Source organism: Ictidomys tridecemlineatus, chromosome 4 (assembly GCF_052094955.1).
Source record: "Ictidomys tridecemlineatus isolate mIctTri1 chromosome 4, mIctTri1.hap1, whole genome shotgun sequence".
Taxonomy (NCBI): domain Eukaryota; kingdom Metazoa; phylum Chordata; class Mammalia; order Rodentia; family Sciuridae; genus Ictidomys; species Ictidomys tridecemlineatus.
This window is the reverse complement of record NC_135480.1, coordinates 75,943,067-75,970,748: the sequence shown is the minus strand read 5'-3', so window position 1 is coordinate 75,970,748 and position 27,682 is coordinate 75,943,067. Positions and strand designations below refer to the sequence as shown.

The following is a 27,682-nucleotide window of genomic DNA, read 5'->3' as shown; positions in this document are numbered from 1 at the left end:
GAATTTTATGGTATGTGAATTATTTTCAATAAAAATTTAAAAATTTAAGAAATGAAAGAAAATCCCTAATGATTTCTTGGAATTAAGGTAGATGAAGTATTTATTAGAAAGAGACAGAAGGAAACAGTATATATTATAAATATCCTGGGAATATTTTAATTGTGGTAGCAGTTTCTTGGGTAGATACACTCATCAAAATTTATTTAGTTTTATTATTAAAATGGATACAGTTTATTGAATATAAATTACACTATCATAAGTATGATTTTTAAGTGATATTAGTAGCAGGGGGAAAAAACTGAGTCTGTTGACAGAGACATGGGTTTTTATCATGGTTTCCTACATCTTCATTCAGTGATCTTGTTGAGTGTATTACCTATCCAATCTGAACTTATTTTCACCTTCATAAAAATAGGGATATTATATGCATTATAGTTTTGTCTTGAGGATTAAATAAAATAGAACTTTAAAGTGCCTTACTTATTTTATGTCAGATAGGAGGAAAATATATATTGTATTTTTTTCTAAGAAGTCATTTTTATTTCAGGGCAATTGGGTTTTAACCAGCATCCAAATAATTAAAATTAAGATCTTTAATCTGAGGTTCTAACTTAAAATGAAATGCTTTAACATTTTCATAACTGGGAATGCATGGAATTTTTCTGATTACTATCATAAATCCCATATTCTTCAGAAAATATGTAATTGAGTTATTGTAAGTATTATCAGTACTTTTAACATGACTTCATAGTGATATTCTTACCAAGAAGTTTTTCTATTTTCCATATATGTTGACTAATGGATTTATTAATTTTTAAAAAAGCCCACAAAATATCATAGTCAAGTTTGAATAGCACCTAATACAAGTTGTTATACTGAGAGATCTGTAAAGGTCTTGATCTCTTGGGTAAGGAAACTAATGAAAAATACCCTGATCAGTAACTTTATATGTAGAAGGTTAATATGTGGTGCTACCTCTGCCTTGTGCATCACCAAGATAACCTACACCTTGTAACAATTATCTGTACACACTGTATGGAATAATGGAAGATGCTAGGATGATAGAAAAGATGTAGGAAGATAATCCCATACAATCCACAGGGACAAGGCATAGTTAAAAGAGCTCATCAAACTATTAAAATGTACTTATTAAAGTAAAAAGAGGGAATTCGGAAGGGGTATATACCCCCAAAGATAAACTTAAAATAACCCTTTTTACTCTAAACTTTTTAAATTTGGATTCATCAGGGCTTAGTGCTACAGAAAGGCATATGTGTCCAAAAATGTACATAAGCCCAAGGTACTTTGGAAAGATATTCTAACAGGACAATGGAAAGGTCCTGACCCAGTGATTGTCTGGAGTCTGGGGTCTGTTTGTGTGTTTCCACAGGGAGAGCAGCAGCCGATTTGGATTCCAAAGAGATTAACTAAAGTTATTTCTACAGACCAAAAAGAAGATGACTTGGCTCAAATCCATAACAGCTGATATCCTTACATTTTTGACAGTGGTTCTCCCACACCTGGAGACTAATGAATAATGAACACCATTAAAGCCTATATCAAATGTAAACAAACAAACAAACAAGCAAACAAAAAACCTTGGGGCTTGCTTGTGGGAATACCTTCAGACCCATTATGCAAGTTACAGGAAGAAGGATGGAATATGAAAAGAAGAGTCAAACCTAGGTAGTAACCAGGATGCTTTTTTTTTCAATATCTATTTTATTATTGCCCTTTCCCACATCATGAAGTTCTATTTTATTTTTTGAGCTCATACAGACCTAAGTTAATGTTTTTCTGATCAATTCTATTTTTTGACTGTGGAGTTTTTAAACATTGCAATGGAGATTTCACCTGTGAAAAGCTACAAGGCCTTTACTATTGTCCTATGTGTTGTATGTTATGTGTGCACACTTGTGTTTTGTGTTGTATGTCTGTATGTGCGTATGTCCATATATCATATATGAGGAGCGCTCATGAAAAAATGGATCCAAATTTTTTTTTATTATTCACGTGATTTAAATGGTTTAATTTAAATTGGGTAAACAGCTGTTGGAGGATTGTTTTAATATGTGAACAAATAAGGAGGTTAACAGATCTGTTTGTTTACTTTCTCCTTTCCTTTTCATTATATTTAATAATTCTGTTCAGGATAATGTAAATTATTCAGAAAATTGTTTTCCTAGTGCCTGCTGGAATGTTACATAATTGTTTTTAGCCATCATTGGCAGAATTCCTATCTTCATCCCAGTGCCAGTGAAGACAAAGATAAAACCAAACTATAGCTTCTGCGATAGCTATCACAATAAACTGTATAAACTGATGCATCAATGAATAATGTAACTCAACAAGTGATGCTCAATCAAGGAGTCAATTTACTTTGGGAGGAAATGGACATATTAATAGATTCCTCTGCTTTGAACTGCTTGCAGAACTTGCCTGGACTATGTATCACTTGTCTGCATTGTGAACTATCTGTTGGTGCAGCAAATTGTGGTAGTGCTGGAGTATCTTTGCTGATGGTGTCATCGATGGTACAGTTTTTCTAAAAGGAGCCATCAATTGCCTTGGTGTTGTGGCATTTTTGTATCCTCCTCCCTTCTGTTTGTGATGGTCGTTCAGCTAAAATTTGGGGACCAACAGAGGTGAGGCAAAGAACTTCACCCCCCCACTAGTGCAAAGGCCAAATTTGGGGGCCAACAGAGGTGAGGCAAAGAACCTCACCCCCCACACTGGTGCAAAGGCCAAATTTGGGGGCCAACAGAGGTGAGGCAAAGAACCTCACCCTCCCCCCCCCACACACACACTGGTGCAAAGGCCTATCCACAAGTATGGCTGTATGCTGGACCGGTAGTCAATGACGAGTAAGATGCAATTGCAATGGTACCAACCTAAGACAGGAGGCTGACGCCTTGAGGTCAGCTCATCTGATAATGAGTAAGGACCATATGTAGTATTGGACAACTTAAGACAGGCATAGTCCCTAAGCCACATGCTTGTTGTTTAATTAAACAGAAAGGAGAGCCACAGCCGAGTCTGAATGGCCCCTGGCATTTTGCCAGAAGTAATGGTTGAGAGGTGAGCCATTAAGATGATGATAATTAAGTTAATCTGTGTATAATTGCTGTGACTGGATGATCTTGGATTGAAACAGTCTGTGTATTCAATTGTATATAGACCCCTGCTATCCGCCTCGGGTGCCTGCTACTTTGGAGTTCTCCACGGGATTCCTGGCGAGTTCACGTTGGTTGGTGAAGTTCTGATGGGTGTGTGGTGTCCCTGTGAGGGCCGCGTGGGTGGTGTTCAGGGGAGTTCGGCAATAAAGTTTGTTCCTGCTTGAGTGGCTCGTGATTTGTGCCCAGCCAGACTGCGGCAACTTATTCAATGTATGTTTGGTACTGAGTATGTTTTCAGTATTTTGCTAGATGTTGGTCATATGGTGATGTGGAAGTTAAGATAGAGCTCTGCTCTTCTTACATACCTGTGGTGCTATGTACAGACTAGTAACTGCTAGTATGTTAAGTGCAAAGAGCTCTCAGGATGATTTAGAAGTGCATGGCAAAGGTGAGGGATGAAATTGCTGGTTAAGCAATGTTTAGCCCAAGATTAAGATCCATTACTCACAACAGTCAACATATGGAAATAACCCACTGTCCATTGACAATTGAATGGTGATATAGTTACAGAATATTATCAAACCTAAAAAAAAAAGAAAATTCTGCCCTTTGTGACAACTTAGAAGGAACTGGAGGAACATTATGCTGAATGAAAAAAGCTAGTAACAGAATGGCAAATATTTCATGATTCTACTTATGTAAGGTAATTAAAATAGTGTAATTCATAGATGTATAGAAAATAGAATTGCAATTTCTAGGGGTTGGGGTTCAGGAGGGAAAATGAGCAGTGGCTGATCAATTGGTATAAAGTTTTAGGTATGCTAGATTAACGAGTTGAAGAGATGTGCTATACAACACATTGTCAATAATTAATAATAATATACATTTAAAATATACTATGAGGGCAAAGTTTATTAAGTATTATTACTATTCTTTTAAGAAAAAGAAAATGAAAAAATGTACAGAGGAAAATATATGGAGGTGATGGATAGGTCTGTTACTTTGATTGTGAAGTTTGCATATGCCCAAGCTCGTTAAATTATACATTTTGAACATGCACAACATTTTGTATATCAGTTATACTGCAATAAAACTGTTAAAAAGATTAATATATTGGCTTAATCAGAGGAAAGTTAACATAATATATAAAACACAAAGACAATTAATCATGGTAAAATGTTTTTAAAAAGTGCTATGTTGTGCTCAAGGCCAAGCTGAGTAACAAACACAATTCAAATTACTAATTGCATTTATAACCTCCAATCAAAGAAGATTGATAGTTGTGGTGAGACATGTGGGTCTTTTAGTATGTTTATGAGCTCAGTAAATTGTTCTGGTCCTAAGAGGAATAGGAACTATTTGAAAACAAAGATGAGGTATTTGTGTGCTACATGGAAAATCTGAAGAGTGGTTGTCACCTTTAAAAATCTTTACTTTGCCTAGATAACTTACTTTGCCTCTGAGAACATAAATCTTGGAAAAATAATTTAAACAATTTTAAACCTTTAAATATGTTTTAAAGAAGCAATTTCATGTAGGTTCCTGCTCCAGCTTTAGACAATGTCCAAATCTAGTATTATTTGAGAGGACAAGGACTGCCTTCTGATGCACAGGCACTTGTTACTAGGATCCTGTCTTTGCAATTAGCTGGGGGAATACCAGATTTTAATAAATAACCCTAACTTATGAAATTTCTGCCAGAAAAACCTTTCTCATACTATGCATTATCATACAAAAATGGATCCCAAACAAAGGAAGAAAGGTGGTACCAGAGGCTGGAGGTATCAGAGCCAGGTGATTCTAAGGAGGAGGAAATAGAAGATGTTGATCAAAGGGTACAAAGTTTCAGTTGGACTGGAAAAATAGTGATCTATTGCCCCACGTGGTGAACACAGTTAGTAATAATGTATTGTATATTCCAAGATAGCTAAAAGAATGGATTTTGGTGTGTATGTTGGTAGGAGGCTCACACAGGCTAGGCAAGTATTGTACCACTGAGCTATAACCTCAGCCCCCAGAAAGAATTTTAAGTGATCTCATTACACACACACTCACACACAAATGGTAAGCTGGTGAATGATTTAGTCAGCTTGGTTGTCACTGTGACCAAAAGACCTCACAAGAACAATTTTAGAAGATGAAAAGTTTATTTGGGGCTCACAGTTTCTGAAGTCTTAATCCATAGACCCTTGACTCCATTGCTCTGGGCCAAAAGTGAGGCAGAGGATCTGGGCAGATGGGTTGAGTAAAGCAACTCAGTACATTACAATCAGGAAGCAGAAAGAGATTAAATTCAGATCACCAGGGACAAAACACATACTCCAAGGGCACACCCCCCATGACCTGTCTCTTCCACCTACACTGTGACCCAATTAATTCCTCTCAGGGGATTAATGTATTGATTAGGTTAAAGGTCTCAAAACCAATCATTTCATCTCTATTTTATTTTTTTGCATTGTCTCACATATGAGGTTTTAGAGGATGCCTCATATCTAAACCAAAACAGTGTAGTTAATAAAATATGTTAATTAACTTGAATCTTTTAAAATTTTTTTAATTTTATTGGTTCTTTTTAGATTGTTTGAATCTTTCTACAGTGTGTGGATACAGCAGAACATAACATTGTATACCATAAATATACACAAATACTATTTGCCAACTAAAAATTAATTCGATTTTTAAAAACAAGATCGGAGAACTCCAAAGGAACAATAGCAGCATAGATGCATATAGCATGACACAAAGAATTATATTTACAAACAATGATGCAACATGAAATATGTCAGAAAATGTTTGTGTAGGACTTCTGAAGCAGGATCAAGAGAGATTTGTTAAACTAGAAGAACAGACTTCATCTATCCTTAGATATTGAATAGAATAAACTTAGAAGTCCAAAGGAAGGCAGTTTCTTGTAGGTTAGTTTTGGGAAAGAACAAAGTCTAAATCCTGGAATAAAGTTTTCACAAATTGCCAACTTCTGGATCCAAGCCAACATTTCTCAACTAATATACATGTGAGACATGCAAGCTAGAAGCATGTTGCTGCTAAAATGGGAAAATTACCTTTTATCAGAAAAAAAAATTACCAAAAGTTTTAAATTCTTGGAGAAAAAAAACTATTTTTCATTTTCTTGAACTGTTCTTAAAAGTGTTTGATAATGAATAAAAATATAATTTCTTTTTCAAAAAGTGCTATGATTTGGGGGCATTCTCTCATCTCAGCAACTGGGAGAACCATTGATTTGTGATTGCAGTAGTCTCAGTCTCAGACTCCTTGGAAAGTAAAGAAAGATTCCAAGGATAGGGAAGAACATTTTATAAACATCATATTTTTGCCTATAGTGTCTGTTTTCAGTTTAGGCAAATAGAAGTAGTGTCTTGTCAGCAAACATAAGCTCTGTGCTCTGCCTGACTTATGAGGAATTTTCCTTGCTTTTATCTTAATAAATAGCTCAATTTGCTTCCTTCTTAATAATAGATTTTATTTTTAAAGAATAGCTTAATAAATAGTTTTCACACCCATGTAAAAATCTGAGTGAGGAGGGCAGCTCCCAGGGAAAGCCTGAGGATTAATCACTTTGGGAGACTTGACCACCTCTTTCTGATCTGGACACCCAACAGCTACAGGGTACACTTAGCGGTTTCTTGCTTCCTCATTATACCAAGACCTGATTTCTTTCATACTCCACAGGTTCCAAGGAAGAAAGCAGGAAGCTGTCTGCTTACTTGTCTGTAGGTTCGTACTGTCTCCATTATGGGAGGTTATGTCTATTTCTACTCCCAATCACCCGAGACAAAGAAGTTTGAGTTGAAAAGTTCATCTTTATGTGGAATGGCAGTAGTACAATTTAGTGGGTTAAAATCAGGGACAGATACACATTGTGTTTTAATTCTCTGTCTGCACCATTCACACCTGTGCCATGTCTGTGTGTCCTTCCACAGGTTACTGAACTTTGCTAAATCTAAAATGGTTCACTTTCTGACAGTGACTCTTTTTCCTATGCTTTCAAGAATGACTTATCTCCTGTATTAGATATTCTGTCTTCAGCTGTGTTGCAAAATTAAGCTTAAATTCAGAATTCAAATTCTAGAAGTCATTATGACTTCCTAAAGTTTTGTGCACAACTTTCTGAATCATGGTGTGTTTTGCAAAAGAAACTGATTTCCCTAGCAAGTAACATCTTGGTGGCTCCCCCAATTTTATCTCCCTGTAATTCGAGTTGGGTCTCTTAGACAGGCAGAGCCACACTAGAGAGAAGGATTTGTCTGCTTTGTAATTGCTGCCCCTACAAATACTATTATAAATGGCCCTCAGAGCTGGGTAAGACAAGCAGCCCAGACTGACCCCTGACAGTGTATGTCATTGCCCTTTTGTTCCTATGAAGTCAATTTTATTCCAGATGGAGACTATTTTCAATTAATTGTCCTAATGCCTAAGAGACACTATTTGTTACATTAATAATCAAGACATATTGTTTCTTTTGTGCTTCCATTATCTTCTAGCATGCAATTCTGTTGGAAGAAATAAAGTAATTAGGTTTGCTGAGAATGATTGATTCTTTACAAATATATTCTGTTTATTGTTTCTGATTCTATTATTTTTTTTAGGAATTAAAAAATGGCATTCATCACTTTTAAAAAGTATAGGAGTTGTATCTTCATAAAGATCTCAATGGCATCATGATCGGAATTGGAATCTTAGTTGAGTTTCCTGAGTAATATAAAAACACCAACTTTTTTTTTTTTTTTCCTAAATCTCTGGTGGGTCTTTCTCTCCAGGAGGCTGTTTAGTAATTTAATACAGTACAGCTATACAGCCCCTTACAGCTCTGAGCCTGAGTAACAACTTTGTCGCTTTGCTGCTTTGTGAATTTGGTAAGGGGCTTACACTTTCAGAGCCTCAGTTTTTCACTCCTCAAAATGAGGATAATAGTTGCTACCTTAGAGGTTGCTGTGAACACTACATAGTTCAGCATCTCTAACAGGCATTGCATGATGGAGGGGGTTGAAGTAATATTATTACTTGTTTCAAGCCCTCCCTATCTCCTGTACTTCCTCCTCACATTATTTTCCAAACAAATGCCCCAGAGAATGTGATAATCTAGTATTGTCATCTTTGACATGATTTTACATTTCTAAGTAGTTAGAATCTGATACTGTCCTGGGCATATAATAAACCTTATAATTTTTGTTGTTTAAGTTTTAACTGTCTTTATTTTCTCAGTATGAATGATCTTAGAGAATTTAAGGAAAGAAAAATAGTTTCGAGGAGTTGATGATTAAAATTCCCATTAAGGTTATTGGCAAAAGCTGCACTGAACAAAAAGTACCCTTGAAGGACTAGGGCTAAGCTCAAAGATAGAGTGCCTGCCTAGCATATGCAAGTCTCTGGGTTCCATCTTCAGTACCCATGTGCGTGCGCATGCGCACGCACGTACCCTTCTGACCTGGGCAGGCTGCCCACAGATCAGCCAGAGGCATCACTTGTCAGAGAGCTAGGGCTCATTTATGATACCTAAGCCATCTATAGTACAGACGTTCCAAGTGTAAAATTTCCAATTCTAGACATTCCAATTTGTAGACGGTGACTTCTGAGAGTGTTTTTTTCTTTTATATAATATAGATTTAGATTAGGTGGTTTGTAAACAGCATGATTCTAAGGTTTTTATATCTAATAGTATCTTGGAGGCCAGGGTAAGATCAATTTGCATACCAATGGTTTGCATATTATACTATTTTTAAAAGCATGACTATTTTATGCCCTGCTTATACATAGTCTAAAGGAATTAGTGTTTAGTATAAAAATAAATCTTTATATAAACCATGAAAGCAGATACAAGTTTGAATTTGTTTATCAGAGAAAGAACATTTATTTGAATTTTACTTCCTATTGTTTTGATGCTTTGATCTTTGAATTAAACTGTGATTTTTCTAAAAATTCATTTTGTCTTCAAAGCCCTATCACTGCTGTCCTTGGAGGTAAAGAGAATAGTTTCCTCAAGAAGCTTACCTCTCCTGAACTCAACTTTGAATTAGCTGATATTACCATGTGTAAAATACTAAGCTGGCACTTCAGAAAATAAGACTGAATGAAAATAGCTGTGATAATGCAGAATATTCCACATGAGACATTCTAAAGTGACATGATCATATCCATTTTGGATACTGAATTGCAGAATGGGGTTGATTTGAGGATAGCTTTTAGCAAAGTCACTTATATGCTATATACAAACACATAGATTTAATCTTCGTGTGTATATATGGCAATATATTACATGTTTATGTATATATATGTGTTACATTATGATATATTATTATATGATATATGCTTATTATTATATAAAATAAAAATTCCTATATATCCTTTGTAATACCTCCTTGGCCCCTTGTTATTCCATCCTACTCAATCCACAAAAAAAATTGATTTACTTTCTTTCAATATATAGGATCTATCTATCTATCTATCTATCTATCTATCTATCTATCTATCTATCTATTTTCTGGACACTTGTAAAAACTGAGTAATATGCTACATACTTTTGTGTATAGCTTTTGTTTTACTGAGAATCATTATTTTGAGATTCATGCATGTGGTATTATCATGAGTACATTCTTTTTTATTGGTGAATAGCATTCCATAGTGTAGATAGACTAGTTTCTCCAATACTATTTTTTAAAAAAATTTATCCATTCTTATGCATAAAGAGTGATATCTCATCGAAGTTTTAATTTTATGTCATAACTAATGGTCCTAATGCTGTTTTCCTATGATTATTTACACTCATATGTCTTTTTTGGTGATGGATTGGTGAATTTTTACTAATCTATTTGCTTCCTTATCATTAAGTTTTGAAGGTTCTCTATTCTTTGGATTCAAGTCCTTATTAGTTATAAGGGTTAAAATATTTCTACAAGTCTGATTTCTATTTTAATTTTCTTATTATCTATTGAAGAACTGGTGTTTTATATTTTAATTAATTCCAATTTATCATATTTTTTTATACATCATGTTTTGGGTATCATATTTAAGAACTTTTTTTCTTAGCACAAAGTTAAAAGCTTTCCCTTTGTTTAGTTCTTAAAGTTTTTCATTATTTTACATTTAGGTCTTTTTTTCATTATGAGTTCATATTTGTGGGTGATATAAGATATGAATAGAAATTAATCCCTTTCTTTCTTCATTTCCTCCTTCCTTTCTTTCTGCATATGATTATTTAAATGTTTAAAAACTGTTTTTTTTTTAAATAACTGATCTTCTTCACTAAATTGACTTTGGAACTTTGTCACCAGTTTCCATGTACGTGGGAATATATTTCTGCTGTCTATCCAGTTCTACTGGTCTGTTAATCTATGTTTATGACTTGTTTGAACTGTTGTCGTGTCAGAGGGATTAATCATATTCTCTATACCTTTGGGGTTCAGAGGTAAGATGGAGAATCAAGGAAGCAATTAAAGTCCAGGGATTTGGACACAATATCAGGAAGATCTTCAGAACATCTAGAATAGTCCCAAACCAATGGTCCACTTTAAAATGTAATACATCGTCAGAAATCAGAGGGGCTCAAAGACTGTATGACCATTCCTTAAAGATATTGTGAAATGAACATCTGCATTAGTTCAAAATGCAATATTCTCTTTATAAATATACTGATATATGAATTGAAATCATCCTCAAAACCTCATACTTCTTCAGAGAAAGAACATTTAACTATTTGAATTTGACTTTCTATTTGTTTTGATGCTTTGACCTTTGAATTAAACTATGATTCTTCTAAAATTTCATTGTCTTTAAAGCCTCAAGACTGCTGTCCTTGGAGGTAAATAGAGTAATCCCCTCACAATTTTGGCAGATTCTAGTTTCCAAATATATTTGAAAAATACTATCTTATTCCATGTTAACTAAAACAACCCTGTTGCAATTACCACCATCTCTCATCTCTTTGCTGCAGAAGCCTCTGGTCTGATCTCCTTATCCACAATTGCAATCTCCAACATATTCATCAAGAATAGCATCAAGTTTTAAAGGTAAAACTGTTAACATTATGATCCCATTTAAATGCTTCTATCTCTTCCCATACATCTTTGTGCAGAGTCCAAAGTCATAATGTATCTGGATCCAAGGTTCCAAATGAACTGAACCTGTCTACCTCTCTAGTCTCCTTTTGAACCACTTTCTCACTTAGTCTGTGTGTTATTTAAATGCTGGCTTGCTTTCAGCCAACACATTGGGCCAAGATCTTTCTTCTACAACAGGAAATTTGCTCATGCTGTTAACTTTACTTGAGTGTCCCTTCTGTTATCAGTCTTTGCCAGGCTATTGACCTTCATGGTCTCAGTTTAATCAGAGATGATGTCTTAGCACCTTAGATCAAGATAGGTTTGTTTACTTTATAACTAACAGTATTGCCCACCTCCATGGCAGTATTTCTCATAATTAGGATTATTTAGGGTTATAGCTATTAATGTAGTGTCTGCCTTTCCACTTCACAGTAAGTTCTAGAAGGCTAAGGGTCATCTATAGAGTAACCATTAATGTCAGGTTTCATCTAACACGATGAATAACACAAAGTATATTCCTCAATTAAAATATGTTAGATGAGATCTTTTTTGTCATATTTATTTATTGGATATCAACTAAGCGAGCCTTATATTTAATTCTGAAGATGTTAAAATATTTCCATATATTTTTTAATTTTTAATTTTTTAAAATTTAAATTGATTTTTAAAAAATAAGTGACAGAAGAATGCATTACAATTCTTATTATACATACATAGCACAATTTTTCATATCTTCGGTTGTATATAAAGTATGTTCACATGAATTCGTGTTTTCATAACATGTACTTTAGATAATGATGTGTGTTGGATTAGGCAATTCATACAATCACAGAACTCTAGAACCAGAAAATACCTTAATGATTTTCAAGCCCATCCTGCTAATCTAATGTATTCACAACTCAAGGTTTAGAAAGATGAAATCACACAGGGCACAATGGTGCATGTCTGTAATCCCAGCCTCTCAGGAAGCAGAGGCAAGAGGATTGTGAGTTCAAAGCCAGCCTTGGCAATTTAATGATGCCCCAAGTAACTAAAGGAGATCCTTATAAAATGGTGGAAGGAGACCCTCATTGTTATACAAAATACATGTATGAAGATGTGAGAAAAAAAAAAAGAAAAGCTCTACCTTAGATTAGGTAGAGAGAAGTGATGGAGAAGTGATGGGAGGGGAAGGGAGAGGATGGGGAGACAGGAAGGATAGTAGAATGTAACAGACATTAGTATTACTGTGTGTATATATGTGAATACATGACCAATGTGATTCTGCAACCTGTATACTCAGAAAAATGAGATATTGTATCCCATGTGATTCAAATGTATGATACGTTAAGGTCATTGTACTGTCATGTGTAACTAATTAAAACAAAAAAATAAAATTAAAATACAAATAAAATAAAATAAAATATAAAAAAACAGTCTGTGGGGGGGCTAAGGTTGTGGTTCAGCAGTAGAGTGCTCGCCTAGCATGGGCAAGGCCCTGGGTTCAATTCCCAACACCACACAAACAAAGATGAAATCCTTTCTTCAAAGTTAATAAACAGTTTTCTGGCAGAACAAAAAATCACTGAAACCTAGGTCTTCTCACTCCCAGTTCACTGCTTTGTCTAATACATCAGATTGCCTTCCTTATATGGCATTTTTAATTTCATAATCTGATTTTTCAATTATTAAGAAAAACAATACAATATCCAGTACTAATGAGCTGGAGGAAAGAAGTGTAATTTGATAATCAACAGGAAAATTAATGGCAGTTTTTTCTTTTCATTATGTTGAATTTTGTGGTATAGTTATAATACTCCAATGCTCTCCATGAATCTCTTTTGTTTATATTCTGTTAAGAACCTTATTAATGAATATTGCCACTCAGACAATTATCACAAATAGAATTGGATTTATTTTTTACTTAAATTAAGTCTGACTGGGAGAGTTTACTTGAGGACTTATTGCTGTGTGATCTTATAATATTTTTGAGTACTTCTCTGTAATATGGAATTTGCTATTAGAAACTTGGATATGGAACTCTAAAAAAATATGTATAATTTCAAAAATTATCTGACAAAAATACATCTCCACATTTAAAAAGTAGTCTGCTGTTTCTGTTATTTTAAATTTGCTATTAGCATAAATTATTATAATTTTCTAGAATAAAGAAATAATGACTAGATGCATTTCTCTTTCATATAGAATAGATATATTGAGTAATAATCCATTGCAAAACTTGATAAGAAGGCTCAGAGACACTAGGAATACAACTACAACTAACAGGTAGAAAAAGCAGAATTAATGTTCATTTACAAATATTTGATTTCTACAACCATTATTATTTTGTTATTGACATTTCATGAATTATATGACTAATTAATACAGACAGGTTACCTTGTCAAGCAATTGGATAAGTGTTAGAAATATAAAGATTAAGATATAGCTCCTGACACACCAATACCTTAAAATGTGATGGAAACATTTAGAAAGCTAATATATTTGTTTGTTTTCCTTCTATTATCGATTAAGATTTTCAAAATCTATTTATAAATTTAGAATATAGTCTATGTTATTGTTATGATTTTGATGTGAGGTGTCCCCCTAAAAGCTCTTGTGTGAGACAATATAAGGAAGTTTACAGGCAAAATGCTTGAGTTATGAGAGCTTTAATCTGATCAGTGTATTAATCCCCTGGTGGGGATTTACTATGGGAAGACAGGATGTGGCTGGAGGAGGCAGGTCATGAGAGGTATGCCTTCAGGGTAAATGTTTTGAGAGCTGAGCTTAGTCTCTCTCTGCTTCCTGGTACCATGTTCTGAGCCACTTTCCTCCACCACACTCTTCTGCCATGATGTTCCGTCTCACCTTGGGCCTGGAGGAAGGGAGTTGGCCATCTGTGGACTGAGACCTCTAAAATTGTGAGCCCCACATAAAAATTTTTCTTCCTCTAAAATTATTCTCATTAGGTCTTTTGGTTATGGCAGTGAAAGAGCTGACTACAACATTTACTGTAACATTAAAAAGTTTTAAAAAAATAGTGGTGGTCGTTTTCTCTCCTTCATTGAGGAGCCCATTTACTCTTGGCTAGCAGGGAAATTTTATTGAGGATGTCATCCCAGAAGCTGCTTTCTTCTATCTATTTGCTTAATATCTCTTATAATCCTTTTTCTCCTGGTAAAAGACAGCACAGTTTTGTTCTAGTCCTATGAAGGGGGGAAGAGAAATGAAATATAGGCAATTTTCTTTTTGAGCAATACCACTGGAAAGTTTAGTATATTACTTCCACTAACATTTGATGGTCAACACTTGACCACATGCCCACTCATATCTGCAAGATTGGCTGGGAAATTTGATATTTAGCTGAGAGTTCTATGCTCAGATGAACCACTGAGTAGTCTATTAATAGGTGGACTAGGAGAGAATAAATTATCAAAAACAACTCTCAGTGTGTCAGCTTTTTCTTCTAACCATGCAGATATCCATGCATCCTCTTTTTTTGCCCTCTTTGACACTCATATCTTCAGTGAAACCCACCTAAAATCCCATTCAGCTGCAGCTGAAAATTGAGCACAGAGATTAAATGTAGTCTTGACTATCAAATATGGAAGTGGATCCTGTTGATTTGGCAACAACTAAACACAAGTTACACTCCTACCCTTGCTCCAATAAGTAAAGCCAGAGTAGAAACAAGACAACTACATTATCTTGTAGAATTATCTTGTATCATTATACATTATCTTGTATCAGAAATGTTAACCATATAGAAGTTTTTGGTTCATAGGAAGTGTTAAATTCTCGGAGGCAGGAATTGTGAATGCACTTTATCTCATTGGAAGGGTTAATTCTTTTGGTTAACCAAATTCTGGTTCTGCTTTCAGGGAAATTTTCCTTTGTCCCTTATCCCTTGCATCTTGACCTTATATCTGAGAAGTTCTTTTCAATTGTGAACATCAGAAGAGGAAAGAGAGAGTGTTCTTTCTTTGTTAAAACTCTGGAGGATGAAATATTTTTGTTATAAGTCCAACTTTACAGGTCCTTGTATGTCAGGCTTGTGGTTTCTACCTTAATAAAATTATTTCAAAACCTTGCAGAATTCTTGCCTATTTGCTTATGAGAAGTTTTATGTGGAGTAATCATGCTCAAAGCCATCTTTCAAAAAATCCTTCATAGAACCCATAGACTCTCCCTTTCTCTTTATTGTATTTTATTTTTAGTTCATTGCCTCTTAATATCAGTTACCTTAATGCTATCTCAAATTACTGATTGTTATCCTTGGGCTAACTATGAGAGATAATCTGATATCAGGCTTTTTGAGATATGGAAACAATTAGTTTTCTCTCCTTATAAGTTTCCCAGTTAATGTAACTTTAATTCATTAAATTGAAGGTGACAGGTAGATAGACTTTCCATTAGTAGAACTTTATTTCTTTCATTTATATTTGCAAATAAGCTGCTTCTTGCCTAACTTTATTTCATGAATTCTGTATTATTTTGTTGGAAGTTCCAAGTAGCAGCCAACATACACCAAAAATCTTACATTAAAAAAAAAAATCTTGTTCTTGTTAATAAAATGTGATATATTTCCAAGTGGGCTTATGTTTTGGACTGGCCCATCAAGGGGTGTTGCTTTCTAGCTTGTAGTGTTGTCCTATCTACCAATCACCTAATGTGTTCAACTAATGTCATGCATTTCTGTTTTTTTTTTTTTTTATTCTGGAAGTGTCTCACTTCAAGGAATCAATTTATGTAATAATAGAATATATGTTAAACCACTGAAACCTAAAATATAGTATTTTGAATAAAGCAGAATCTTATTTCCTTCTCCCATAACAGCAAATAAGTGAGTTATCTAATTGAGTGACTATGATGCATTCACAAGTTCATACATATCTTCTAACATCTTGTTTCTTTACTCTTTCAGAGTACTGTCTTTACATTCATGCTTCAAGCATATTTCCAGCTTGTGAGAAAGGAGAAAAAGGGAAATCATCTTTGTTGAGAAAGAAGATGATTCAGAGGAGTCGATTTTGAAGAAATAAAAAATCAAAAAGATTTTGATATCTCCAACCTCAAATTGTTGGACAGTAGAAAATAAGTTTGGCTGAGGGTTAATGTCCCTAGGAATTTGATGAGAAAGAAGATGATTCAGTTCAACATTACATAATTCAAGCTATTTACTTTTATTTTTGTTTATCCTTTCTTGTTCCTGAGGCTGTTTCTCCAATGAGTTCTAACCTAAAACCTTTGCAACACTCTAGGCAATTAGAATTACATTTGATGAGTGCTGAGTTTTTGTTTTGAAAATAAACTAAGCTGTTATTTAATCAGACATTTACTCACTCATTTGTTCTTGAAGTATATTTTTGAGAATTCACTATGTTCTGAGCTGTAGAAAAAAAAGAAAATTTTCTTGTCCTCAAAGAACTCTCAAATCTCAGGCTAGACAAAGAAGCAACCTAGAAAATTCATCAACAAATGCAGCATAATCCCAGAGATGGAGCCTCATACAGTAGATGCACCCTCACAAAGGAGAAGCTCCTGATTGGGCTGGGAGGGTTCCTGTGGGCCTCTAAGAGGAAGGCATACTTATTCTGGGTTTAGAGACTAAGTAAACATCATCAGACTGAATGTGTCATGAAGCAAGAATAGCATGCATACATGGATGGAGTCGTGAGGAAACAGGATATGTTTGGAGAGTAGAAAGAATTAAAGAAGCAATGCAGGTGGGGAGATATCAATGTGAAACAATGATTGGGAGAGAATTTATCTAATTTTGATTCTTTTCCTGATTGTTTCTTTAACTCAAAACAATCACCAAAGACCTACTCATGTTCAAAGTCACATGCTTGGCTCTGGGAAAGTAAGAATGAACAAAAATAGACATGATACTTGCCTTTCGGGCATTCACAACTTATTAAGTGAAAGTTTTAATGCTCTCCTAGACCACATCAAATTTTGATGCTTTTGTGACTCTAGAAATTTTTCCATTTAACATGTATTCTAATAGTTTGGGCTTAAGGTTTTTTGGTATGTTCAAAAAGTGAAGTGACACTGGAGATGAAGTTGTTTTATTTTTAATATTTCACAGCTGTTTGAGGATGCAACCAGAACCATGGAATCAGGTGTTAAGGATATTTCTTGGCTTCCTGGTACACTTCTGTTTACATTTTTTAGAACAATAAAATTCCACAAACATCCAGGAATTCTTCTGTTAATGGTTGTGTTCAGGAAATGCCATACAAACAAAAGGACAAATGATATCATAACAAAAGACAAGAGAGTCTTGATAATATGGAAATCTCTACACCCTTGGGACGGTTGGGGAGAATTGCCAACCACACTTATTGTTACCAATCACCAGTGATTTGTGGTCTACATCATTAAAATCCAGAATATCTGGAAGACCTGATTCAACCATAACTACATGGTGAAGAGGAAGGAGTAGAGATACTGTCTCCAGGGAATCTATTATTAATACCATGGTTACCTTGGGTAAGTTAGTTACTCTTCATGTGCCTCACTTCACTTATTTATAAAATTAGAATGAAGGAAAGAATGGCCCTACCCACTGAATAGAAGAAATTTGAGATTCAAGTAATAAAAAATAGTGAGAGGTTTGCTGTGAAATGAGAGAAAGAATATAGTGAGTTTCTACAGAAGCTGAAGATACTTAAAATTTCATATAATTATTTCTTTTGTGGATAGTATTTTTGTTGTTGTTGTAACATTTTAAAGTTGCCCCAACTGAAGCAAAATTTCGCCTAGTCCATGTGGATTTCTATTTATTTATTTATTTGTAACAGCTCTGTTGAGACATCATAGACATAAAATATTGTATATATTTGAAATACATAGCCATATTTTGACATATATGTAGGTTGGGAAGTAATCTTTTTTAGTATTGAAATTTTATTGTTTTATGAAATCCAGAAATTTGTTTTATGTAAGAAACTCTGAAAAAAGTTCATTTTAACTCATAGTTAGTCAAGAAACGTACTTAACATCTTCATTCTGTAGTTCTTAAACTACCTTCATTTTTATAAGCCTTATTTTTCAACAAATATCTGGTCCTTGAGGACATTAGAACCTCTCTAACTTCTTCAATATTTCTTAAGGAGCTGACCTAGACATGAGAGGGCACAGTGGACATTCCTGAGTGACTGAATCAGATGATGGTCTACACTTGTTTTTGTATAGAAATGACAATGAGTCACTGTCTGGACCTTGTCCTCAGACTTGTAAATGGTAAGGCCTTGGACCAATTCTTACCAGTCTCTGGTGGGCCTTTCTTCCTTGCCAAGGTCCTCAGGGACATGGTGCAAAATTTCCTTTATTTCTTTGCTATCCTTGTCACTCCCATCTCCAGGATTCTCTATCCATCATTCATTACATGGGGATTGGAATTCTCAGTTTTCTTTCCCCTTTCTGTTTCTAAGAAAGACAAATAGGCATTTTTTTCATCTTGCACTTTAATGCTAGTTTCTCCTGATAATCACATATGGGATAACAAAAATGATAAGCTCAATCAAATTACAAAGGAGAAAAAAATCTTACTGAATTCTGCCAGGCATACGTCCTGGTATATAATTTCATGCTCTCTGACAGATGCAATTTAGAAATCCCAATTTTTCATTGCTTAAGGAGAATTTCTTCAAAAGTCCTACTCTAAGGCTGGCATATCCAGTCATAAAAAATAAAAATGACATAAATTAATTTAATTTAGGTGCATCAGTAGGCTAAATAATAGCCACTCCAAGATGTCAGGTCTTAATCCCAGGAACCCATAAATGTTACTTTGTAAGGAAAAAGGAATTTTTTTGGAGATGTAATTAAATTAAAGATCTTGACATGAGGAAATTATCTAGGTGAGCCTATAAACAATCACAGGCGTACCTTCAGAGGAGAGAGACAAAGGGTGTTTTGACATATATACAGGTAGAAGGTGATATGATCAAGGGTGCAGACATGAGTTATGTGCCACAAATCAAGGAATGCCATTAGCCACCAGAAGCTGAAAAAGTCCAGAAACAGAATCTCCCTTGCCATTTCAGGAAGAGGACTGTCAACATCCTGATTTCAACTCAATACTGATTTCAGATTTCTGGCCATAAGCACTGTGAGAGAATAAACTTCTTATTAATTGGTTGACTGATTGATTTATATTAGGGACTGAACCAATGGTACTCTTTCATTGAGCTACATTCCCAAGTTGGTTTCAAACTTGGGATTCTCCTGCCTCAGCCTCCCAAGTAGCTGGGATTGTAGGCATGTAACTCTGTCTGGTAGTTTCTGTTGTTTTAAACCATGAAGTCTGTAGTAATTTTTCATCAAAGTTTCAGGAAACTAATGCAAAATGTCCAGTTGTCTCAAGTGAGTATCAAATGACTTGTGTGATAAATGCTACCCATGTCAAGGGGTTCTTTCCACAGTTATCTTTTTATGGTAGTTGATTATAAGCAGAACAGACTATTTATTTATTTATTTATTTTTGTGTGTGTTTTATTGGAAAAATGTAAATTACATTCGAGAAACTGAAGTTTGAGAAAAGTGCATAAAGAAGGATGATATATGCACTTAACTATGAATCAGTAAATATTATGTAAATTCCTTCTATATGTTAAACTTTGTGTTAAGTCCTGGGTTAAAACCTGAATAAGACAGGATGCTTGTCCTTAAGAAGTCTAGTTTATCAGGCAAATTAGAAATGTACACACATAATTAAATTAATATTTGGAAAATGTATTAATGATCATATGTATAGAATAATATACCAAAACATGCACACTTCAAGGATAAGTCTGTGTGTATGTATGGAGGAGAAATGGGTAGGGGAAAAAAAGTTATGCTTCCAAGTGAAGACAGAATGAAATGCAGTAAGAGAGCTCAAGGGTTGAAATTTATCAAAGTTCCCCCAAGCATTTCATATTCTGAAGGACACTTTTTATAGAAATTCTTTATTAAGTAATAAATGATAGGTCAAGAATGTCTTCAACTACTAGAGTTTATAGTCGGCATAGAATAATCAGTGTTGTGCTGCAAGCTTAGCATTATTTCAGCCAAGAGCAAAAGTTTCTGTCATTTATATTTTTCTTGTGAAGTCTTCATGGCAAATATCAGTTTCATTATGGTATCTGAAAGATTCTGATAAAACTACAGAACTCTCTCCCTATTATTTTTGAGAGCAGTCTTTCCTAGTTAGGAAAAAATAGTAACTTGCATTCAACAATCTGGCTTAGAGAAAATTATATTGCAAAGAACATCACTAATGGGTGTTCCGGCATAACACAGAACAGCTCTGTCCCTCAGGGATAGCTTGCTTGTCAACATACACAGTTTGATCCTGGACTCCTTTTACAAAGTAGCAGAATAATAGTCACAAATAAAATAATCAACATTTATGTATAGCTTTCTGTTATTTTTTTAGATTTCACAATAGAATGGTAGTGGGTTGTTTAAGCCTTAAGCAGCCCTCTTTCACTATGTAACAAAAGTTTCTTAATCTCTTACCTTCAGTTTCTTCAGCTTTAATGTGGGGGACTAACATACAGCTAGAGAACTGTCATGAAAAGTAAGGGAGATTTCTGATTACTACTTACCAAGGTCAGTGCCTGATACTTTGCAGGTATATATTTAGAGTTGCTTCTATAATTTTTGTCTTCTTTTTTTTTGTCATTATTTTTCTGGAAGTAGCTGAGCTTTTAGAAATTTCTACTATTCAATTGTCTTGATGTTCTCAACGCATTGCAGGAAACTATTTAGCCAACCAATAGCCCTGTCCCCATTTATTAAAATTAAAGTTTTAGTATGTATTAAATTTTGAACTTTATCCAGTAGTGACAGGCTTGGGTTTCTAATTTGCTCCTTTTATTTATTCTTTAAGAATCACATGGTCCATAAGATCACAGTCTTAATTATAAATATTATTAAATTACTTATAAATTATTATTAAATAGTTGATAAATAATATACTCTCTAATGCTAATATTTGGGGTAGTTTTTAGGATTAGATCATGTATGAAATAGGAAGGTTTCAAATAATCAGATTATTAGAAAGGAAACTGAAATTTAACTTGAACTTGATATGAATTTACTCCAATTTTTCAAACTGAAGGTTGTAAACATTAATCTACTCACTAAATTAAGCATATTACATGGAGTAAGGTCAGTATGATTTTATGAAATTTAGTTTCAATTATATCCCATGGCTAGTGTGATAAAATTAATTTCATAATGAAAAAAACAAAAACCAAAAAACAAAAAAAAAAAAACAAGAACCTGAAAGCCACAAGATTAGGTTAGTAGTAGATAACTTTTTCTGTCATTTGTTAGTTAAATTTGAGAAAGTTTATGTTTTAATGAACTTATTGTGCATCATCAGACATTCTTTTATATGAATGATTTTTCCCCCTCTTCCCTAATATGGATGCACTGCAGTATAGGATGGGTACCCTGTGTTGGCTTCACATTTTTCTCACTCTTCACTGGGCCTCAGAGTACAAGTTTGAGAGGATCCTACTACCAAATAGACCCCCAAACTAGGTAGTAAAACACCTAATTCCTAAGTAGAGTGAATCTGAGCTTCCATAAAGCCCCTGAGAATTAAGGCAGTTTTACCTCTTTACACCCAGGCCCCATTCTTTTTATTCAGCAATGTTTTGAAAGTTTTCCAGTCAGATAGGGTAGACTGTGTAATGAAGGAACAGGTAGTGGGAGGCTTCTTTGTTGGAGGGGCCCTTTGTTCTGAGGCAGGATGAGTAGCCTGAGAAGGGGGAGGTTGAAACTCAGAAAACTATTTCAAGTTCAAACTTCATTACCGAGCCTCTTTGAGTTAAACTTTTTTGGAGGGGGAAAACAACCAGTCCAAAACTAGGTGTGTGTGTTTTGTTCCTGTGGTGAGTGTGCCGCATGCATTTGTGATGTGTAGGGGGCATGTGTGGGGAGTGTATGGTGTGTGTGGTGTGTGTGTGGGGGTATTGTGTGAATATGTGAGTGTGTGTGTGGTGTGCGTGGTGTGTGTGGTGTGACTGTGGTGCTGGGTGTGTATGAGTGTGTGTACTGTGTGTGTGATTCTGATTGTGTATGTGTGTGGGGGGGCTGAGTGTGTGTGTGTGTGCACGCGGGTGCAAGGGTGTAGCGAGTATTCCCACTTTTAACATGACTATCAGGCTCCACTTCTTGGTTGGTATTTCGGCACTGGGCAGACTGAGCCTGCAATTGCGGGGGACGCCTCCAAGTTCCACCCGGGACATCCTGAACAGCAGCCGCCACAACAGCAGACTGAGCGCAGACAAAGGGGCTGGCGCGAGCGCAGACGGTGCGGCCGCCGGGGCAGCGGGCAGGGCGGGTGGGAGCGGGCGCACACCCCGCCCGGGCTGGCTCGGCGCCGGGCCCCGACTTCACTCAGTCTTTGACCCTCGGTTCTCCCGCCCCGCCGCGGGCCGCACCGCTGTAACCGCTGTCCCGGCAGTCGCTTGCTCCTTTTCGGGGCCGCAGGCAAAGAGCGCAGCACCGTGGGGCCTGCGGCATGGCTGTGTCCTGGAGGAGCTGGCTGGCCAACGAAGGGGTTAAACACCTCTGCCTGGTAGGATGGCGGGCCGGGCGCTCGCGTTCGGTCTCTCCCGCAGCTAGTTTGATTCATTCCCTGAGTGTGGGCGGGTGGGAAGTTGGAAGTGGAAGTTAGATTCGAACAGTTTCAACTAACAAAACTTTACAATGTTAAAACCTGGAGATGATAACGACCCCTCCCCCAACCCCCATGCATGGGAACTTTCCTACACTCTGATGGGCGGATGTGAAGGAGGGGAGAAGCAATTACTTTAAGTGAACACAGCTTTCTCTTAACCCTTTAAACATGTTTGCCCCCATTGTTTTTTTCTGGGGTTGCTTGCGTTTTACTTAGGACATGGTGATCATGGTGATGTCACTAATTTCTTAATCTTATTTTGTATTTCAAAGATCATTTAGCTGACCTGTTTGCCACCCAAATCTTATCTCAGGTGAAGGGCCTGGGTCCAGATTTATTTATGAGCGCTTTTCAACTTTCTGACCAATTAAGAAAGTGTTCTGCAATTTTTCATTGAGATTGCATTGAAAACTCTGTGTCCAAACAATGGACTTGTGGTTTCATTCATCAAGTGATACCTTTTTAAAATTTTTGTTTTTTCTCTCCTTTTGTGTGATTGGTTTAGCTCATTTGGCTGTCTCTGAATGTCCTGCTTTTCTGGAAAACCTTCCTGCTGTACAACCAAGGACCAGAGTATCACTACCTCTACCAGATGCTGGGTGTAAGTGGGACTTGGGTGACCTGGTGCAGTGGCTTTAATTCAGCAGAACTTGGTCAGTTCTTCCATTTATCAAAGAAACCTTTGTTGTACACTTTGAAAAAGTTGTTGATCTCTAAAGTGGTCAAATTTCTTGATTTATCTTTTACACTTGTCTAGAATAGAACGATTAACTCTTTTTAAGAACCAAAGGTATTATCTGCTAAAGTGAAATGAATGAATCTGCCAGAGGCTATTAGAGCCTGAGAAGGGTTGCTACTTTTTGCAAGCTGCAAAATGCCCTGAAGGATTTGCTATACTAGGAGAACCAACTGATGACAGGCTTTTAGTTTGCACTTATCAAGGCTTTCATCCTGCCCATAAGCTTATCCAGAGGATTTCTGCACTGTTTCTTTTACTGACAGTTTTCACAAAGTATATGTCTAATGAGGGTATTCTTTCTGTGTAGTTCTCATCTGCTGGCTTTAAGTTAGTGGCTGATCATGGCTCTAGAATACTGGTCTAATATGAGGATAATATTGTGCAAAACTTTGCTCTGATTTATTCACTTTGAAATTTTTTCCTTTCCCTTTTCTGTTTCTGATCTCATTATTCCTTCTTATCCTCTTCCTACCTAACCTCTTAACAAAAGACAGTGTCACTGATGACATCTTACTTTGTATAAGGAGACTATATTTTCTAAGCAACAAGCAAAAATTATAAAATATATTGCAAGGTCTTAGGTCACCTGAACAAGCAGATTTTGTCATTCCTTCTCATTGAGGAAGAAAACACATTCAAAAGAGGAAATGTATCACTTTTTTTTCATAATTTCATTGCAATTTTAATATTAGTTCAATGAATTCTGTGGAACCAGCTCTCCCTTTCACGTTTTACATGTACGGACTTTACTTTTTAATCCTAGCATCTCAATGATTTGCAAGTGTTAAGCCTGCAATAAGTTGCAGCTGAATTAATGATTGATATTTTTATTGTGTAACCAAAGTACTATTTTTCATAATATATTGCCACTCTATCTTTTTAAAGCTTAATGCCTAGGTTTTTAGCTAATGGGCTAAGAGAGTCTCAAAAACAAACTCATTTTATTAGAAATTCTAAAATCTGAACAATTCTTTCTTTCTTTTATTCAACAATGTAGAAACTATCCTGAAACCTCTGCTTTTCAAATGCATGCATGAAGAGTAAAGCCCCATCCCTCAAGTTGCTTGCAATCTAATGGAAATCCAACAAGTAAATAATTATAATTCAATAAACAAGAAATCTTCTGTACTAAAACATAAGATCTGCTAGCCTTTCCTTATTTTGTTTCCTGGAAATTTGTTATTTGATGTGAATTAATGAGCAGGAGGTTTTCCAGTGGGAAATTTATTACATAACTTGTTGAGCAACATGGAGAAAACTCTTGAGAGTAAAATTTGTTCTGGATTAAGAGGGTATTTGTGGCAATATAAAATCTTAAGAATTGGAGAGTTATTGCAATAACTTGAAAAGACATAACTGCACTTTGGATTTGAACTCTGTGACCCAGCCTAAGCCAAAACAATAATTTAAAAGGAAACTAATTATGTTGGAAACCAAAAATTTTTGTAAACCAATTTTTGTCAACATGGATCCTGTGTAACTTTAAATATATGTTAGTGATAGGTCTGATAAACATATATACATGCATGTGTGTGCATGCATGCACCCTAACAGCCAAATAAATTTTAATATTTAATTTCAAATTATGTCTATTTTATTTTTTAAAAAAGTTTCCCACATTTTTATTAGTGTTTTATAGTTGTACATATTGATGGGATTTGTTGTTATTTATTCATATATGCACCCTATATAACAATATAATTTGCCAATATCATTCCTTAGCACTTCCTTCCTTCCTCCCCACCTTCCACCCCTTTGTCCCTTTCCTTGACTGATCTCCTTTTGATTTTTAGGAGATCCACTCCTACCTTCTTTTTCTTCTTTTTTTTTTCTATCCTCTCTAGTTTCTGCATATGAGAGAAAACATGACCTTGTGAGTTTGACGTATTTTGCTTAACGTGGTGGTTTGCAAGTGCCGTAATTTTATTTTTCTTTATGACAGCCCAATAAAAGTTTAAAACATTTCAAAATATGCTGCATCTCTTTACTTCCATTCTACTTAGTGCTTTTGTTTAAATGATACCAACAAGTTAGGAAGGTTTAAGAACTGCTGGCATATAATAAGGGTTCAATAAACACTGATCAAGTGAATGAAGGAATAGAGTGATAAAATGAACAAATGGAAGATTAGGATTGAGGAGGGCAATGGGCAGACTGATCGTGAGTTAGTTTTCATAAAACCGAGCTGATTTTTAAACCATCTAGTAAGAATTTAACATTTTACCAAGAGTTCTTGTGGAAAGGAAAAATAATCTATGACTTCTAAATGTCTCCCCAGAAATTACGAATTTTTTTTTTCATTAATGTATCTAAACTTTTTGAAGGAGGTATTTTGAAACTATATGGTTCTTTTTAGTGAAAAAGTAACCCCTATAGTTTTGGTCTTAACTTCATGGTAATTTTATTTGTCCTAGGCATAACTTTTCTAATATTGTGATGGATATGATATGGTTTCATAGAGTAAGAATTTGCAGATGCTTTTCAAAATGCAATACACACACACACAGGCACACACACATACACATATACATATAGACAAATATGTATATATATATACATATATATATATACAGTATAATAATACATAATAATAATGAGTTACAATTATTTTTAAGTAAATATTGCTGATGTTTGTGTTTTACAGCTTTAATGACTTAATATTATTTATGTCTTACAGCAGTGCATATTAGACCTTATCAAGTAATCAGACTTAAAATGATAGAATTGTAGAAATACTAAAGGGGACATAAGTATTCTGATTTTATTAATCATTTTTAGATGATTTTTAGGTTCTCACGATACTATTTATGGAAATCAATTTGATTGTACCATTTTAAAACACAGATGGAAACAGTATATTCATTCGCTGAGAAATTTGATAATAGCATTGAATATAAAGCTTGCTGCCATTCACCTGTAAAATGTACCTATAATAGTAACATTACTATGGTATTATGGGCTACAAGGATCTACAGAACATATCTTGTTTATAGGAAGATACAGACATTGAGAAGTGTTGGCAAAGATCTCTGATTTATATTGAAAACAATTATTATTCAACTATTTATTTATACATATGATATGCCAGACACTTTACAAATATTTTGTTTTAGCTTGGAAGCTATGCTGTGCACTTTACATTTGAGGATATACAGACCTAGGAAGCTATGTGACTTGTTCTAAGGTCTGATGGTTACTGTCAGAAGTAGAATTTGAATGGAGTCTTTTCTTACCTCTTTGCTTTTTCCCTCATAATACATATTTTTCTAAACTATTTATCTTGCCCATCTCAAGAATGTAAACCACTGGTTAATATTATTCTTTATCCATACTGCCCAGTAGAAATACAATGCAAGACAAAATAAGAAGAAGACAGAGTCATTAATTCTAAAAATAAATTAAACTCAACATATCTAAAACATTATCACTTTAACAGGTAGTTATTACTAGAGAAATTAATGAGATACTTTACATGATTCTTTCTCATTAAATACTTGAAATTTGTACTCAGGAAAGTTACAATTCAAGCACTACATTTTTAACAGGAACACCTTACCTATATTTAGGCTTCATAAAGTTTACAGTCAGAATTTTATCTAATAACACAAATGTGTATCAACTTTAAAATTTAAGTTTTTTGGAATCAGATGCAGTGGCATGTACCTATAGTCCCAGCTGAGGCAGGAGAATCACTTGAGCCCAGGAGTCCAAGATCAGAATGGGAAACAGAGTGAGAAACTATCCTCCTTAACCACCCTCCCCCACAAATAATTTTTTTTTAAATTAATAAAATTAAACTAAACATTTAGTTCCTTTATAATGATAGACACATTTCACATACTGAATGGCCATGTATGGTCAGTGGCTTCCATTTTTGGCAGTTCAAGTACAAACTGTGGGGAGATTTATTCTTACTCTTGGCCACAATGCTTACTATTTTGCTTTCAAAGCGAACAACTAGCCAGCTAAGTAGTCCAATAAAAAATACATTATGTTATGGCTAGTTTTTTTTTTTTTTTTCTCCTCCTCTATAAATAAGAGTTGATATTGGAAGGGTGGTTGTGGACTTTAATTATTGGCATGAACTATAAAAATCTCGGTCTTC

The 27,682-nt window shown here is 34.9% G+C and overlaps 1 protein-coding gene and 2 long non-coding RNA genes across 9 annotated transcripts in view; 2 read left to right on the top strand and 1 right to left on the bottom strand.

Moving 5' to 3' along the window:
* LOC144376848 (uncharacterized) overlaps nt 1–16,479 on the top strand; it is a 55,526-nt gene extending 39,047 nt beyond the window's left edge. Inside the window, exons 2-3 of the long non-coding RNA XR_013437219.1 lie at nt 11,065–11,140; nt 16,077–16,479. This is a non-coding gene — a long non-coding RNA (uncharacterized LOC144376848). The remainder of the gene's footprint in view (nt 1–11,064; nt 11,141–16,076) is intronic.
* Nucleotides 16,480–22,595: 6,116 nt separating this feature from the next.
* The window catches only part of Nox4 (NADPH oxidase 4), a 271,262-nt gene continuing 266,175 nt past the window's right edge, over nt 22,596–27,682 (top strand). For 6 of the 7 annotated variants that reach the window (XM_078046845.1, XM_078046846.1, XM_078046848.1 and 3 more), the window contains exons 1-2: nt 22,596–22,736; nt 23,344–23,439. In XM_078046845.1, the coding sequence (XP_077902971.1) occupies nt 22,680–22,736; nt 23,344–23,439 (153 nt within the window). In that variant the 5' untranslated portion in view covers nt 22,596–22,679. Of the gene's footprint in view, nt 22,737–23,343; nt 23,440–27,682 lie in introns of those variants that run through there. The other variant, XM_040285078.2, reaches the window with a different exon arrangement.
* On the bottom strand, nt 22,634–27,287 carry LOC144377157 (uncharacterized). Its single transcript, XR_013437827.1, has 2 exons — nt 27,241–27,287; nt 22,634–22,796 (listed from the first exon to the last, which is right to left on the bottom strand). It is a non-coding gene; the product is annotated as an uncharacterized LOC144377157 (long non-coding RNA).